The following is a 17054-nucleotide window of genomic DNA, read 5'->3' as shown; positions in this document are numbered from 1 at the left end:
ATCACAGACGCTTCTTAACCACGACCTGTAACTGAATCTAGAACCTCCGGAAGAACAGGCCCCATCATAACTACTACGCTATCCCAGCAGTCCCGAGTAATTCAACATTTACATTTTTGTACTCCCGTACTTATATTATGTGTTAAATAAAAGTTAAAAGTAAAATAAACGAAGCAAAGTGATACAAGTGATCCAAGAGCTGCCCGGCCTTGGTCTTCTGGTCTAGGAGGCTGGCGTAAGCATGCGCACTACAGCGAGATGCCCTCCCTCTAGGTCTCCTGGGTGTGGCAGCCCTGGGAAGCCTTAAACCATACAGATTCTCCATCATTCTTTCCACCTCATTCTTCTCGTTTTCTGCGAACCTTCCTATTCCCTCCTTACTTATCTTTGTGGACTTTCATTCTCTATCACCTTCCAAACTCCAGGGACCCCTGGCTTTCCATTTAGCTGTTTTCTCAAATTCTCCCAGGCAAGGAATCATACTCAAGATTTGGTAGGCATGCAAATACACTTACTCCCAAATATAAATGGACACAATAAAACACTCAAACTAGTGAGGAATGAATGATCAAATATACCTCCTGCTTGAGTCTCAGTCCTGAGAAGTAACCCTTAGTATGCCACGCTTGGGCTGTATTGATTGAATAGTCTCTGGTATTTGTCTCTGGCCAGTTGCTTCTTCTCGACCTTCCTTACATCTAAGATGGTAGCTTTATCCTCTGATTTTGTAAAAGAGTTAAGTTCTGTATCTAGTACACTGATAAAAGTAATTTCTGCACTTCAGTACTTGCCCATACCTTTTCCCTTAACTCTTTGAATGCATGGCAAGTCTTACTACTGTTAAAAGGACATTAGTATTCTGTTTAATTTGTCACTATTTCAGCCACATTTGGCTTCCTGTAATCAAAACTGCTCTCCCTGTAGAACTGACTGGTGATCTTTGCCTGCCAATTTAATCATGATCGTCATTTCTCCTATACGAGTATGAATTTAAACCAACCTAATTATGCCACATCTCTTCTCACTCTGTTTCCATGGATATACATGAAATAATCTGTAAGTGAGAGATGAAATAAATCTGAAGTTGGATAGTAGACATTCAGGGACTACCATCATCTCCATCCTAGATAATTCACTAATAAAATCCGTGTTAACATCTATTTTGGTCAAGATCAAATCTTTCATATTGTAAATGAGAATGAAAAGGAAGAAAAAATCTAAGAAATTCAGAGTATTCGTGACGCCCTCAAGGGATGCACCATTTGCAGAGTTAAGTGCTTCTATGTTAAAGGCCACATCTCTCCCTGGTTAACAAGAAATACAAGTGGAACTGCTTTTTAATTCTCATTCCCTTTTACCTTTATCATTTAAATAAAAATTGTTGTATACATTCTGTTGGTGAGCAGTCTCTCCCTTCAGTTCCATGCATGTGTCTCAGTACACACAGCAATGCCGTTAAACACTTTGTGATCTCTCAGAATGCTTATGATAGGCTCCTCAAGTGCTTCTGTGCCCTTCATCTTTCCTGCTTGAATTAATGCAAATTAAAGTCAGGTCAGCCCAGAACTCTGCTCAAAATTCTGTCTTCTCAATACGGACTTCAGAAAACTTTCAAGTACCACGATATGCCATTGAGGTCACAATCAGGTTTCCCCACCATTATTTTTCCATATATAACCTAGGCAAATATTTGCAAACTCATTCCATAATGACCTTCTCTGAGTCTTTTAATTTAAGTGATTTCCTTCATTGCAATAATTGTTAACTTTGTATTTACTCACATAGTGCGCCAAGCTTCAAAGAGGTGCTTTGGGAATAGATCCCTCACCACTTATTATCATGGAGCTACAAATTCCTTTTATGACATGTAGAGTTTTCATATTGGACTGCATGACATCAAACATTCAATGCTGTGGATATTAAGCTTAATTACATATGCTTCTATTTTGTTAATTCAACAGATTTTGTATTGAAATAACTTTTCTAGCATGATTAAAGTAAGGGAAAAAAATCTTTAACAAAAACTATTTGGATGCATTGGGAATTGTTGAAGAGCAAGGCGAAGACTTATTTCTCCTGAGGCACACCTAGTTCCTGTGGATGGTAGTAGTGAGTACCAATGTGGAAGACTTATTGAGAAATCACCAGCAAGGCTTAAAATGTTAACTCAGTTAGAAAATGAGGACAGTATCTAAGACCTGAGGTTGTGCCCTGAATTTCTACATGCTGTGCATAAATTGTGTTCAAAATCATCCAATACATGAAATATATACATACATACATACATACATACAAACACACACATGACACACATGTATATAATATATATATATAGACACACACACATATACACACACAGACACACACACACACATATATATATATATATGTGAGCAGACCCTCACCAATGACTAGAAAGTGAAAAACATTGACCTTAAGTTGAGCTATGATGCAAAGTAACAGTCTTTATCATTTAGTAAGCAGAAAAGAAGAGCAGCAGAGTGATGACTGCCAGAGTATTCTCCAGTGATCAGAAGACATTTTACCCATTTGCTAAGACAACAAAGAAAGGGACACGTTCAACTGAAGTGGTGGATAGTCTTTGGTCTTCCAGAACAAAAGTAAACTTCTTGAATGAGATGACTTTCTGCCACACCAGCTTGATCACTGGATTTCCATTCCCAGAATACTCATAATGATGGAAGGAGAGTAAATGACTGCATAAAAGTGAACTGAGTTAGTGACGTGTGAGATGACACGTATGTATACATGCTGAAGCCTCTACAGGAAACAGACAAGAGACTGACAGGAGAAATGATGCTATTCAATGCTATTCACTTGTAAAACATAAATGTAGGTGATAGATGAACCTCAGGTCTTGGTATCCTAGGAAATATTGGTATGTTTTTGTCAAAGACCTGTGCACATAGAGATGCATTTCAGATGACTTGCTGAAAAGCAAAGACAGACACTATTCTGAAAGCAAACAAACACAGAGGAAATATTCAACTCTAAATGGAACATATACCACTCATCTTCCTCCCAATGTCCAGAAATCGTTGTCAGAGGTTGTGAATGAGTACCAAGAGGTAGAATCCTTTGCATACATGATGGCAGCTCTACTTGTGAACACATGGTAGATGTGACAGCATGCAAAAACTAAAGCCAGACCATGTCCCACCATGGAGAGAGGAGGTGGGCACATAATCTCATGCCTAACTTTGGAGTTGAGAAAGGGAGAGCCCAATTTCTCTAAATGACACACACATCCAAGAATTTTGGGGAACACAACTGGTTATGGTTGGGTTTTGTTGTTTGTTGGTTGATCATTTTATTTCTTTGTTGTTGTTGGTTTAAGACACAAAGTTGGATTGATGAGGATAAGGAAGAGTTTAGAAAGGGGAACACTCCTCCATTGTTGGTGGGGTTGCAGACTGCTACAACCATTCTGGAAATCAGTCTGGAGGTTCCTCAGAAAATTGGACATTGAACTGCCTGAGGATCCAGCTATACCTCTCCTGGGCATATACCCAAAAGATGCCCCAACATATAAAAGGACACGTGCTCCACTATGTTCATCGCAGCCTTATTTATAATAGCCAGAAGCTGGAAAGAACCCAGATGCCCTTCAACAGAGGAATGGATACAGAAAATGTGGTACATCTACACAATGGAATATTACTCAGCTATCAAAAACAATGACTTTATGAAATTCGTAGGCAAATGGTTGGAACTGGAAACTATCATCCTGAGTGAGCTAACCCAATCACAGAAAGACATACATGGTATGTACTCATTGATAAGTGGCTATTAGCCCAAATGCGTGAATTACCCTAGATGCCTAGAACAAATGAAACTCAAGACGGATGATCAAAATGTGAATGCAGATCGCTCATGAGAGACACAGCCAGAATACAGCAAATACAGAGGCGTATGCCAGCAGGAAACCACTGAACTGAGAACAGGACCCCTGTTGAAGGAATCAGAGAAAGAACTGGAAGAGCTTGAAGGAGCTCGAGACCCCATATGTACAGCAATGCCAACCAACCAGAGCTTCCAGGGACTAAGCCACTGCCCAAAGACTATACATGGACTGACCCTGGACTCTGACCTCAGGGGTAAATGAATATCCTAGTAAGAGCACCAGTGGAAGGGAAGCCCTGGGTCCTGCTAAGACTGAACCCCTAGTGAACTAGACTGTTGGGAGAGGGCAGCAATGGGGAGGGTTGGGAGGGGAACACCCATAAGGAAGGGGAGGGGGGGGGATGTTTGCCGGAAACCGGGAAAGGGAATAACACTTAAATGTATATAAGAAATACTCAAGTTAATAATAATAAAAAAAAAAAAAAAGAGCATGTGAGGAAAAAAAAAGGAAGAGTTTAGAGGGTGAATATGATCAAAGTATACTGCATGAAATTCTCAAAAAAACTAATCAAATCAAAAAATAGAGATAACAAAGCATCTTAAAATACTGGAAGGATTAATAACGCAGATCTAACCGTGAATCCTCTGCTCAGAGAGTCAAGGGTTAATAAAGGTACCAGTAATTAAATGCAGCAGAGCTCACATGGCTAGCAGGTATACAGAGAATATATATGTGCATATGTCCCCATGGAAGCATATTGATTAATTTATCCTGTGCAATTATGCAATCTGACCTTGCACTACTCTGAGTTCCCTTCTGTATCTCTCACTAAAATTCTCCAATCCCATCCCCGTGTCTCTAAGATGTACCAAGCAGTGCATTGAGGTGTGTTTGCGTGTGACTTATACTATTTCGGTACTCCTAAGGTACCTCAATCTGGGGCAGTCTCTAGAGGAAGCTATTAAGTGCTTTGATATTGCTAATTGTATTTGTACCTATTAATACCTATTGTAGTAAGTAGTACAAGTACCATCTGAAAGAAGCATTCGTATAAATGAATGGTCTTCTTTATAAATTTATAGTCACTGCTGCATTTTCATAAATAGGATGTAAGTATTAAATGCCTTACCTATATATATGCCATGATAAATCAAGGAATATATTCAATTATGCCTTCTTGGGTAAGAGAAAGGCAGCAATTCGTGAAATCAGAGTACTATTCCGCACACTGCTGAATGAAATTGGGATGGAACATGCTACAAATTATGGGCAAGATAAAGCAGAGCTCACTCGGCTTGCGGGACCCAGGAGTCTACCTAACCTTGGAGACTCCTTGTTGGCACACATTGTCTTGTTAAGAGTAGCAGTGGTAAGGAGTCATTGCTAATATAGCATCATATTGCCTAATGTCGATATATTTGGGGATAAGATGCATGACTTTCTCACACTGAGATTCATCTTTTATTTCTTTGAAATCTTTCTCTCTGCTATGTTCCTTACCTCGCCTGGCTGGAAAGAACATAATTATAAAAGGCTCTATTTGCACAGCACGCAAAATTTTATTCATACAGGTCATATGTCTCTCTGTTTATGTGTAGCTCTTTCTGAATCTGTCTGTACGCACACACCACAAATATATACTCTGTTTTGCTGAATTTATTTAGTAAAATATATGTAAGAGCATGGCAGACAACACACATTGGTGTTGCAAAATCTGTTCCAAGCAGACAAGTTAAGCAGATGAAAATGTTTGGTGAATAAATTCACAAATAAATACACAGTAGGCTAATTAGCTCACAGGTTGAGAGCTGATGGGAATTTTAAAGATACCGAGAGATCAGTCTTCTGTCTCACGTACATTAAATAAATACAACTCGGTGGTTTTATCTTTTGTAAGGGAAACAGCACAGTCTTTCTTTTTGAGGCTATTTCTTACCTCTGAATGGTGCCCGACTCGGATAAAGGCACAGTGTGGATCAAAGGCTCCCGTAGCACAGGTCAGAAGGTGTGTCCTGTTGTAGTGATGCAAAACCCGAACATAATTGGCACACTCATTCTAAAAAAGATTCAAAAGGAGCACACAGAGTGAGAATAAAACAAATGTTTAACCTGCCTTTGATCTTTGCTGTCCCTCAGTCCTAGAATCGGGAGGAAAAAGAAGGAACAGAATAAAGAAGATGAGGACCTGGGAGAAAGGAGCTAGAGTAAGTCACACTTTAATGTGCACCGAAATGTGATAATGTGCACCGAAATGTGACATAATTTTTATAATTTGTATAATACTGTAGGCCATTTTCATGGTAGTCTATCACACTGAGGAAATAAAACAAGGGTCACAAATGCATCTAAAAATGATTCAATTATACTGATTTGCATCCAGTATGTTTCCCATGTAATTAAATTATTCCCAGTGCTGACATTTTTAAAGAACAATATAAACAGTGAACCAGAATAAAATTAGAAAGTCAGTAATTAGAAAAACAGCATTATTATTAAGAAAATATATAATGTAGATATTGGGTACTACAGAACTTTTTAATACTCTTAAGGTTTTTAACTAGCGAAGGTAATTCTGATGAAGATTGAACCACAATACCAAAATGCCATAATCCCTGGAGTGAGCATTAACACAGAAAGTCCAATACTTATTTTTTAAACTAAAATACACCCTCAGGTGTAGAAGTTTCCATTGGCACTAAAGAGTTTTCATAGGCAAAATAGTACTTTTAGCCTCAAAGTGATAAATTTACATAAAATGTAATTTGGGGAAAATGTTTTAAAAATATATAAAATCATCCACTAGAAATAACATTTGATTGTAACATTACTCTGAGGATCGTGTTGCTGCAGAATGCTATAGTCCAAGGGTCCACCATCTTGGTATGAAAAGATACTGACTGTGTGCCAATTCGTGCTTGGCCCCAGGATACCAGGAAAGAAGCCACAGAGAATGGGGTGTGTGAGTGTGCTGCATCTGATCAACTCTGTTTATCAGAGAATCACACAGGCCATGTTTCAGGGAGCTCTAGTTGGGCAACACTAGTTTTAAATTCAAGTTTACAGAGAACAATATTTAACTCATTCATTGTTGAGCTCACTTAACAGTCAAACATCAACTCTGACACACAGGACTTGCCTGACACTGTTTCTCCTCCCAATTTTCAACAACTTCTTTTTAGTGACATTGCATAGACTTCGAAAAATGAGAAAATTTACCAGAATTGCACTGAATTTGTAATAATCAATACTATATTTTTATTTTAAGATAATGGACTCGTTGAGCAAAATGATGGGATTCTTTATAAAAATTTAAAGATTGTAGGAGAGCCTGACTATGTAGACACGGTGAAAATGATCTGTCCTCACATTGATGGAAGCACTTACTCTTTCTCTGTTGACCCTGTGCCTCTGCTATTTTCATTCTTTCTCGACCACTCATGCCCTCATGCAAATATATCTCTTCCCAGATAACCTATTTTTGCCACAGCAGTATTGCATACTATTTAGTTTATTTGGGGATGTTATAATACAATTATATCACTTATACATTCCTGTTCCTCCCTCCGAACCCTCCCATGTATTCTTCTTTGCTCTCTTTTAAATTTGTGAACTCTTTTTTCATTAATTGATGTTACACACACACACACATACACACACACACTCATTCACACATACATACTTAAATTATTTTAAACCCAAATTAGACAAATTAATTTTTGAAAACAGTATATTATTAAATTAAATATTGAAATTTCATCAAAATATATTACAAAAGTAATACAACCCTCTACAGTCCTAAAGATTATCTTGAAATAAATATGGATAAGAGTGGTAAAATGAACACATCAAGATTTCTTCTTTAAGTCTCCCTTATAAGCTTACTGGGATGGAAGGGCATCAGATTCACTTTGCTATACTGCTATACATGGTTCACAGGAGACTAAGACCCTTGGTAACAGTGAGAACTGCATTACTGAGTACTTTGCCCGGGGAAAACACACACACACACACACACATATATATATGTGTATGTATGTATGCATATATATATGTATGTATGTATATATATTTGACTTCTCATATATGTGTAATATTTTGCTTAGAGTGTGAGTCCACACAGTTAACAGAATCTTACCATGCAGACAAGGCAAAAGTACTTGTCCTCACATAGCTTGAAGCATCTGCTTTTTCCTCTATTGACACACTGTCCTTGGGAAAAGCTTATTAGACCACATTTTGGCTCAGTTGAGCACAGATTGACATGGGCTTAGAGGATGTTCACTTCTCAGCATCATGGCGTGGACTAAAGCAGCAAGAGCGTTGACTCATTCCTTGGCTACACTCCAGTTGCAACAGAGTACTGGGAGATACTAATAACGTGTCAGTCGTTTACATATTTTAGCTTAATAGAAACAAAGATACGTTTGCTTTCAAGGAAATACCGATGGCTTCTCTCCAAGGCATATATATTCCCTCAGGAATGGCCACTCCTTACATGTGGAAGCCTCTCCGCCACGTCTGAGAGAATCCAGAGTATTGAGAACAGCACTTCTCATTCCTGTACCTCATGGACTCTGAATTGATATGAGATACACTTTGCTTCAAACACCAGGGGAGACCCAAGAAGCTTTGTAAAATGAGTCGAGCATTTTTCCTACTATATCTTCTCACACTTTATGGTCTCATTTTCTTTTTTTTTTTTTTTATAATTTCATACATTTTAATCTTGATAGGGGATTTATTTATTAAAAAGAAAAATACATAAAAATAAGCATTTGTAACACTTTTTATATAACCTACTACATATCTGGTTTTTAAACTATCTCTTACATTTAATAAATCCAACACTAAAAATAATTAGAATATTCTCTTCTCAGATTTTTCAAATGCAACTCGTAAGTCACTTTTGGCCTATCTCCAGATGGCTTTTTGGAAATTATTATCTCAATTTTCTACTCATTGATATTTTTTATTGTCTTTTTTTTTCTTTTTTTTTTTATTATTAACTTGAATATTTCTTATATACATTTCGAGTGTTATTCCCTTTCCCGGTTTCCGGGCAAACATCCCCCTCCCCCCTCCCCTTCCTTATGGGTGTTCCCCTCCCCACCCTCCCCCCATTGCCGCCCTCCCCCCAACAGTCTAGTTCACTGGGGGTTCAGTATTAACAGGACCCAGGGCTTCCCCTTCCACTGGTGCTCTTACTAGGATATTCATTGCTACCTATGAGGTCAGAGTCCAGGGTCAGTCCATGTATAGTCTTTGGGTAGTGGCTTAGTCCCTGGAAGCTCTGGTTGCTTGGCATTGTTGTACATATGGGGTCTCGGCCCCTTCAAGCTCTTCCAGTTCTTTCTCTGATTCCTTCAACGGGGTCCTATTCTCCACTTCAGTGGTTTGCTGCTGACATTCGCCTCTGTATTTGCTGTATTCTGGCTGTGTCTCTCAGGAGCGATCTACACTTCTGCACTTCTTTGCTTCATCCATCTTGTCTAATTGGGTGGCTGTATATGTATGGGCCACATGTGGGGCAGGCTCTGAATGGGTGTTCCTTCAGTCTCTGTTTTAATCTTTGCCTCTCTCTTCCCTGCCAAGGGTATTCTTGTTCCCCTTTTAAAGAAGGAGTGAAAGCATTCACATTTTGATCATCCGTCTTGAGTTTCATGTGTTCTGTGCATCTAGGGTAATTCAAGCATTTGGGCTAATAGCCACTTATCAATGAGTGCATACCATGTATGTCTTTCTGTGATTGGGTTAGCTCACTCAGGATGATATTTTCCAGTTCCAACCATTTGCCTACAAATTTCATAAACTCGTTGTTTTTGATAGCTGAGTAATATTCCATTGTGTAGATGTACCACATTTTCTGTATCCATTCCTCTGTTGAAGGGCATCTGGGTTCTTTCCAGCTTCTGGCTATTATAAATAAGGCTGCGATGAACATAGTGGAGCACGTGTCCTTTTTATATGTTGGGGCATCTTTTGGGTATATGCCCAAGAGAGGTATAGCTGGATCCTCAGGCAGTTTAATGTCCAATTTTCTGAGGAACCTCCAGACTGATTTCCAGAATGGTTGTACCAGTTTGCAATCCCACCAACAATGGAGGAGTGTTCCTCTTTCTCCACATCCTCGCCAGCATTTGCTGTCACCTGAGTTTTTGATCTTAGCCATTCTCACTGGTGTGAGGTGAAATCTCAGGGTTGTTTTGATTTGCATTTCCCTTATGACTAAAGATGTTGAACATTTCTTTAGGTGTTTCTCAGCCATTCAGCATTCCTCAGCTGTGAATTCTTTGTTTAGCTCTGAACCCCATTTTTTTAATAGGGGTTATTTGTCTCCCTAGGTCTAACTTCTTGAGTTCTTTGTATATTTTGGATATAAGGCCTCTATCTGTTGTAGGATTGGTAAAGATCTTTCCCAATCTGTTGGTTGCCGTTTGTCCTAACCACAGTGTCCTTTGCCTTACAGAAGCTTTGCAGTTTTATGAGATCCCATTTGTCGATTCTTGATCTTAGAGCATAAGCCATTGGTGTTTTGTTCAGGAAATTTTTCCAGTGCCCATGTGTTCCAGATGCTTCCCTAGTTTTTTCTTCTATTAGTTTGAGTGTGTCTGGTTTGATGTGGAGGTCCTTGATCCACTTGGACTTAAGCTTTGTACAGGTGATAAGCATGGATCGATCTGCATTCTTCTACATGTTGACCTCCAGTTGAACCAGCACCATTTGCTGAAAATGCTATCTTTTTTTCCATTGGATGGATTTGGCTCCTTTGTCAAAATCAAGTGACCATAGGTGTGTGGGTTCATTTCTGGGTCTTCAATTCTGTTCCATTGGTCTATCTGTCTGTCTCTGTACCAATACCATGCAGTTTTTTATCACTATTGCTCTGTAATACTGCTTGAGTTCAGGGATAGTGATTCCCCCTGAAGTCCTTTTATTGTTGAGGATAGTTTTAGCTATCCTGGGTTTTTGTTATTCCAGATGAATTTGCAAATTGTTCTGTCTAACTCTTTGAAGAATTGGATTGGTATTTTGATGGGGATTGCATTGAATCTGTAGATCGCTTTTGGTAAAATGGCCATTTTTACTATATTAATCCTGCCAATCCATGAGCATGGGAGATCTTTCCACCTTCTGAGGTCTTCTTCAATTTCTTTCTTCAGTGTCTTGAAGTTCTTATTGTACAGATCTTTTACTTGCTTGGTTAAAGTCACACCGAGGTACTTTATATTATTTGGGTCTATTATGAAGGGTGTCGTTTCCCTAATTTCTTTTCTGCTTGTTTCTCTTTTTTTGTAGAGGAAGGCTACTGATTTATTTGAGTTAATTTTATACCCAGCCACTTTGCTGAAGTTGTCTATCAGCTTTAGTAGTTCTCTGGTGGAACTTTTGGCATCACTTAAATATACTATCATATCATCTGCAAATAGTGATATTTTGACTTCTTCTTTTCCGATCTGTATCCCCTTGACCTCCTTTTGTTGTCTGATTGCTCTGGCTAGAACTTCAAGAACTATATTGAATAAGTAGGGAGAGAGTGGGCAGCCTTGTCTAGTCCCTGATTTTAGTGGGATTGCTTCAAGTTTCTCTCCATTTAGTTTAATGTTAGCCACTGGTTTGCTGTATATGGCTTTTACTATGTTTAGGTATGGGCCTTGAATTCCTATTCTTTCCAGGACTTTTATCATGAAGGGGTGTTGAATTTTGTCAAATGCTTTCTCAGCATCTAATGAAATGATCATGTGGTTTTGCTCTTTCAGTTTGTTTATATAATGGATCACGTTGATGGTTTTCCGTATATTAAACCATCCCTGCATGCCTGGGATGAAGCCTACTTGATCATGGTGGATGATTGTTTTGATGTTCTCTTGGATTCGGTTTGCCAGAATTTTGTTGAGTATTTTTGCGTCAATGTTCATAAGGGAAATTGGTCTGAAGTTCTCTTTCTTTGTTGGGTCTTTGTGTGGTCTCATTTTCTTTTTGCATTCCTAACTACTTAATCAAAGTGAAGCAAAATCACCTGAACAGTGTGATTTCTTTTATTCCCGTCAAACAAAAGTCAAACCTCTGAGAATCACTGTTTTCTCCCAAATTATCAGAAGAAAAACATTTGTGTAAGGAATTTATAAATCTAAGTTTCTTAAAATATAATAAATCAACAGCTCAACTGGGGGCTAGAGAGATGGCTCAGTGGTTAAGAATTCTAGAGAACCACACAATTTCTTTGGGCCATAGAGGGCACTACGTGTATGTACAGACAGACATGTAAGCAAAACATGTGTGTGTGTGTGTGTGTGTGTGTGTGTGTAATAAAAACAAATGAATTTAAAATGTACATGCTCCAGTCAGGATAGTACCCTATGTTCTTTCAACTATACATTGAAATTAGTTTCGTTGAAGAATGTACTATTGCATATTTTCTCCCTTTATGAACACAATTGTATATATCTTTTGAAAAGAAAGTAAAACTTTGGTAATTCAGATCTTTACAGGCAACGAAGAATAGACTGTTTATTTAATGTACAGTGAATAGTACTTACTGCATCTTTTCCTTTCATTATGCATTCTTCTACTTTTACTGCTGTGCTAGGCCAGTATATCTGAAATTGAAGATAATGTATCATTAGGGCAACTGTATTTATAAGTAAAACATATTATAAAAAACCACATCATTTTCTTCCACAATTCAATTTGTTCCCATTTTGTTCAAATTTCTGAAAAGATAGGTGAAATATCATTTTCTTCAGATAATCATTTGAGGAAACTTAGCTATGAGCTTTCACTTCACGCTAAATCTTTTTAGCAGTCCTTACTCTGGCAGTCCATTGCACGGCTTAGGCGTCCAGAGCCAGATGTGCAGGAACAATAGTGGATTGCGACCCCTTCAGAGGTCAAATATCACATATCAAGTATATCAGATATTTACATTATGATTCATAATTGTAGTAATAATTCTTTTTTATGCTGCATATTTCTTATTTTTATTTGATATTTACTTAAATTTCAAATGTTATCCCCTTTCCTGATTTCCTCTCTGGAATTGCCCTATTCCTTCCCCACTCCCCCTCCCTCTATGAGTGTTCCCTCACCTACCTGTCCAGTCCCTCCCATCTCCCTTCCCCGGCATTTTCCTACATGAGAGCATTGAACCTTCACAGGGCCACGGCCATCCTCTGCTACATATGTGGCTGGAGCCATGGGTCCCTCCATGTGTACTCTTTGGTTGGTGGTTTAGACTCTGGGAGCTCTGGGGAATCTGGTTACTTCTATTGTTCTTCTTCGTAAGGGGTTGAAAACCCCTTCAATTTCTTCAGTCATTTTTCTAACTCCTCCACTGTGGGCCCGTCTTTGGTCCAATGGTTGGTTGAGAGTACCTGACCCTGTTTCTCAGGCTATGGCAGAGCCTCTTAAGAGACAGCTATATCAGGTTTCTGTCAGCATGCACTTCTTGGCATCCACAATATTGTCTGGGTTTAGTGACAATATATAGGATGGATCTGTCTCTGGATGACCTTTCCCCGAGTCTCTGCTCCAAACTTTGTCTCTGTATTTCCTCCTGTGATTATTTGGTTCTCCCTTCTAAGAAGGACTGAAGTATCTACTCCTTGGTATTCCAAATTCTTGCTTGAGTGTCAGTGGATTGTATCTTGGGTATTCCAAGTTTGGGAGCTAATATCAACTTATCAGTGAGTGCATTTCATGTGTGTTCTTTTGTGATTGGGTTACCTCACTCAGGATATTTTCTATTTCTATCCATTTGCCTACGAATTTCATGAAGTCATTGTTTTTAATAGCTGAGTAGTACTCCATTGTGTAAACGCACCACATTTTCTGTATCCATTCCTCTGTTGAAGAGCATCTGGGTTCTTTCTACTTTCCGGCTATTATAAATAAGGCTGCTATATACATAGTGGAGCATATATCCTTGTTATATTTTGGAGTATCTTTTGGGTATATGCCCAGTAGTGGTATAGCTGGGTCCTCAGGTAGTACTATGTTCAAATTTCTGAGGAACCCTCAGACTGATTTCCACAGTGGTTGTACCCAGCTTGCAATACCACCAACAATAGGGAAGTGTTCCTCTTTCTCCACATCCTCACCAGCATCTGTTGTCACCTGAGGTTTTGATCTCAGCCCTTCTGACTGGCCTGGAATCTCAGGGTTGCTTTGACTTGCATTTTATGAAGTAGAAACAAAATAACCTTGTGGTTGTGAGTAACCACATCATGAGGAACTATGTTGCTCACAGAATTAGGAAATTTGAGAACTACTGGTCTAGAACCCGCTCCTCTCCATATTCCACCTGTTGTAACCTCTGCCATCAATTTTATTGGTCAACCAGACTACTTGTGGTGCAAATGCAAGCAACCCCTTTGGTTTCCCAAGTTCCTTTTGCATTTTTACTACCAAGCACAGAAATCAGAATTCTGGACTTCCAGTAATGTTTCTGCTACAGGCGAGTATGAAAGAATGGATGGCTCTTAAAGGCATCGCTGCGTCTTAACAACTCATAGACACAGCTTTGAGTGGCTAAGTAGCTTGTTTGTGGACAGCCATGCCTACAAGGCCCGTGTCTCAATACTGCCTCACAAAACAAAACTGTTCAACCCTCCTGCTTCCGCATGGATTTGAAGAAGTTGTCACGATATCTCAAGTGTGTTGGTTTCTTTCTTAAAGAGAAGAATATAAAAGCGAAATAAAACACCTTCTTCCTCTTTGTCAACAGTATCAAGCAATAACAAGCTGAAACCGAAGCAAACAAAAGGAAAACAAATGAACAAACAAAAAACAAAACAAAACTAGTTTTTTTCATAATTTCTAGGTTATTAAAAGAAGTGGTTTTCCTTGTCATTATATTTTCCCCAGCTTCCCCTTCACTCTCTCCCTCTCCCCTTCTACCCCTCTCCCCCTTCCCCTCTCTCTGCACTACAGAATCAATTTACAAGGGGCCACACATTGCACTGATAATTTTAATTTATTTTTTCCTCTGGCACTATAAATGTATACACAGAGATTTTAGTTTGTAACACTACTAAAGCCATTGTTCATTATCACTGGGTAACTCAAAGTCATCCTTCCACTAATCTTTAGTTATTCACCTTTCCTTCCACTGTTCCCATAATCTTTAGCTATTCATTCTTTCCTTCTTTCTATTCTGGCCATCTGACTTATCATGCAGGAATACAATATTGTGACTTGTAACTGCATACATTTTTCATGCTTGCATATATTTTTACAAATACTTACTATTGTTATTGTGTTCACACTTCAAATTCAGGTAATCATATCTCAACCTTGTATATGTTTTAACGAAGTCTATGTGAGATAGGAAATATTTTTGTGCCTCGCATATCTCATTTGGACTTCTTGTATTTACTGTCTGTGTTCTGAGTCAAATTTGTCTGCAAAAACATTTTGATTATCAAGCTGAACACTCGCTATTCCCTTTTATTGAACAGTTGCTCAACATCAAGAATGAGAATTAATGTTTAAATATCAAGTTTTGGGGATGCCTCTAACACAATCAAACAGCAGGCTGTACAGGGTATGTCTTTTGTAACAACACCAGGGCCAGGATTCTTTGTGTCATGTTTCAGCAGGGCCTGTACTCATTGAAATATTGTTGGCTGGCTTTCTTTCACCAATCACCCTTTTAAGCAGTTTAGTTTTTAAGAACCGATGCTCATATTTGAATCCCACCTATGTTTAAGATAGAAATATTCTTTTAAAAGCTGATGCACCATGAAAAGGGATTCTATTCCAGAAGTGGGTGTGGGGCCTTCTCATGTCAGTCACATAGGATACAGCCTGATCCAGGCTTGAAGCAGGAGTCATGTTGAGAATGTACAAAACAGTAGCAATGGCATTGTGTGCGACTAAGTATATTATCGTCTGACTGAGCACTCTGTGCTGTGAATTTCGACCTGTTCTTGATTTCCCAAGAGTTTCTTGCAGACAACTACTCAGATCAGAATTTTATTTGTACCTTTCAGAGTATGCCATATGAACCTTACACAAAAGCCTATTGGTTTCTTTGGAGTGGTTGTTGGTGTTGGTATATAAGAAGACAAGACAAAGATCAGTGTAACCCAGAGAAGAAAATCACCTTCAAAAACAAACAATAACGTAAAGCATACACATAAAATCTTATCACTGTTGTTCTAGGTTTCTGCCTCAGTGGATCACATTCAATTAAACAAGACATAATGTAAAAGTGTCGATGGTGTGGATCCTAGAAGTGAATCTGCAGTATTTATGATCTTTAATTTATCTAGTATTTATTTATATTTTTAAAAAATTGCCCTAAGATATCTTCTCCAATGATTTATGAAACCTATTCTACTAAGTTGATAATTATAACATTGCTGTGGATTCAGAATTTATGCAAATAGATGAGTTAAAATATGTATAGACTTCTATACATATATATGTACGAGTATACATCTTAAACAAGGTAAAAGCTCATTTTCCTATGTTAGCCATTTTATAACAATTTATTGATATAAACAAATTAGAATAAAGGTCAGTAACTCAGAATAATGAGTTAAACCTTAACATACGTAGAATATATAGGACTCATCAAAATGTTATCATCCTTCCTTATGAACTTTATCTTCATTATAAAACGTTGATTTCTTTAAACCACTCTGAGAACATTATTACATATTCTCTTATGTCTTCATAATGATTATTTCCAAGCTTACTGTTTTGATGGCAAACCCCTACAGCATTTCTACTTATCTTCTCATGACATTTACTCTAGACTATCTTTCCAAATAGGTAGGAGAGACACAGACAAAATTTTTGTGCAAGGTAAAAGGGAAATTTGTTCCCTGGTCAGGAAAAGGAAGATGTCTCTCTGAGTAAAATTTAGACATTTTTGCTCACAGCCCGCTGCTCTATCTAAAGGAAAAGATTTTCTGAGCTGGAGATCCTTAAATGTAAAGCATCCATTGTTTAGTCTGCTGAGGCTTCTAGGCATCGCTGCTTAGAGAACTTAACCCTGAGATGTTCTTCCCTGATAGTTCTGACTAGTAAGTGTCCTTTTGTCTCTTCCCCAGGAGGACAACACTTTATGACGAAGTGCATGAAACTACGCATGCATCAAATATGATGTAAAACCTCAGGCCCTTAGCAGTTTAAACCAAACCAAAAAAAAAAAAGGGTTTATTATGGAGTAGTCACGACAATA

At 38.3% G+C, this 17054-nt stretch overlaps 1 protein-coding gene across 1 annotated transcript in view; it reads right to left on the bottom strand.

Moving 5' to 3' along the window:
• Nucleotides 1-17054, bottom strand: part of Sema3e (semaphorin 3E) — a 250760-nt gene that overhangs the window by 88166 nt on the left and 145540 nt on the right. Inside the window, 2 exon segments of the mRNA XM_032907052.1 lie at nucleotides 5802-5921; nucleotides 12403-12462. Of these exon segments, the coding sequence (XP_032762943.1) occupies nucleotides 5802-5921; nucleotides 12403-12462 (180 nt within the window).

The sequence above is a fragment of the Rattus rattus genome, chromosome 6 (assembly GCF_011064425.1).
Source record: "Rattus rattus isolate New Zealand chromosome 6, Rrattus_CSIRO_v1, whole genome shotgun sequence".
Lineage (NCBI taxonomy): Eukaryota > Metazoa > Chordata > Mammalia > Rodentia > Muridae > Rattus > Rattus rattus.
This window is presented reverse-complemented; position numbering and strand designations above follow the sequence as displayed.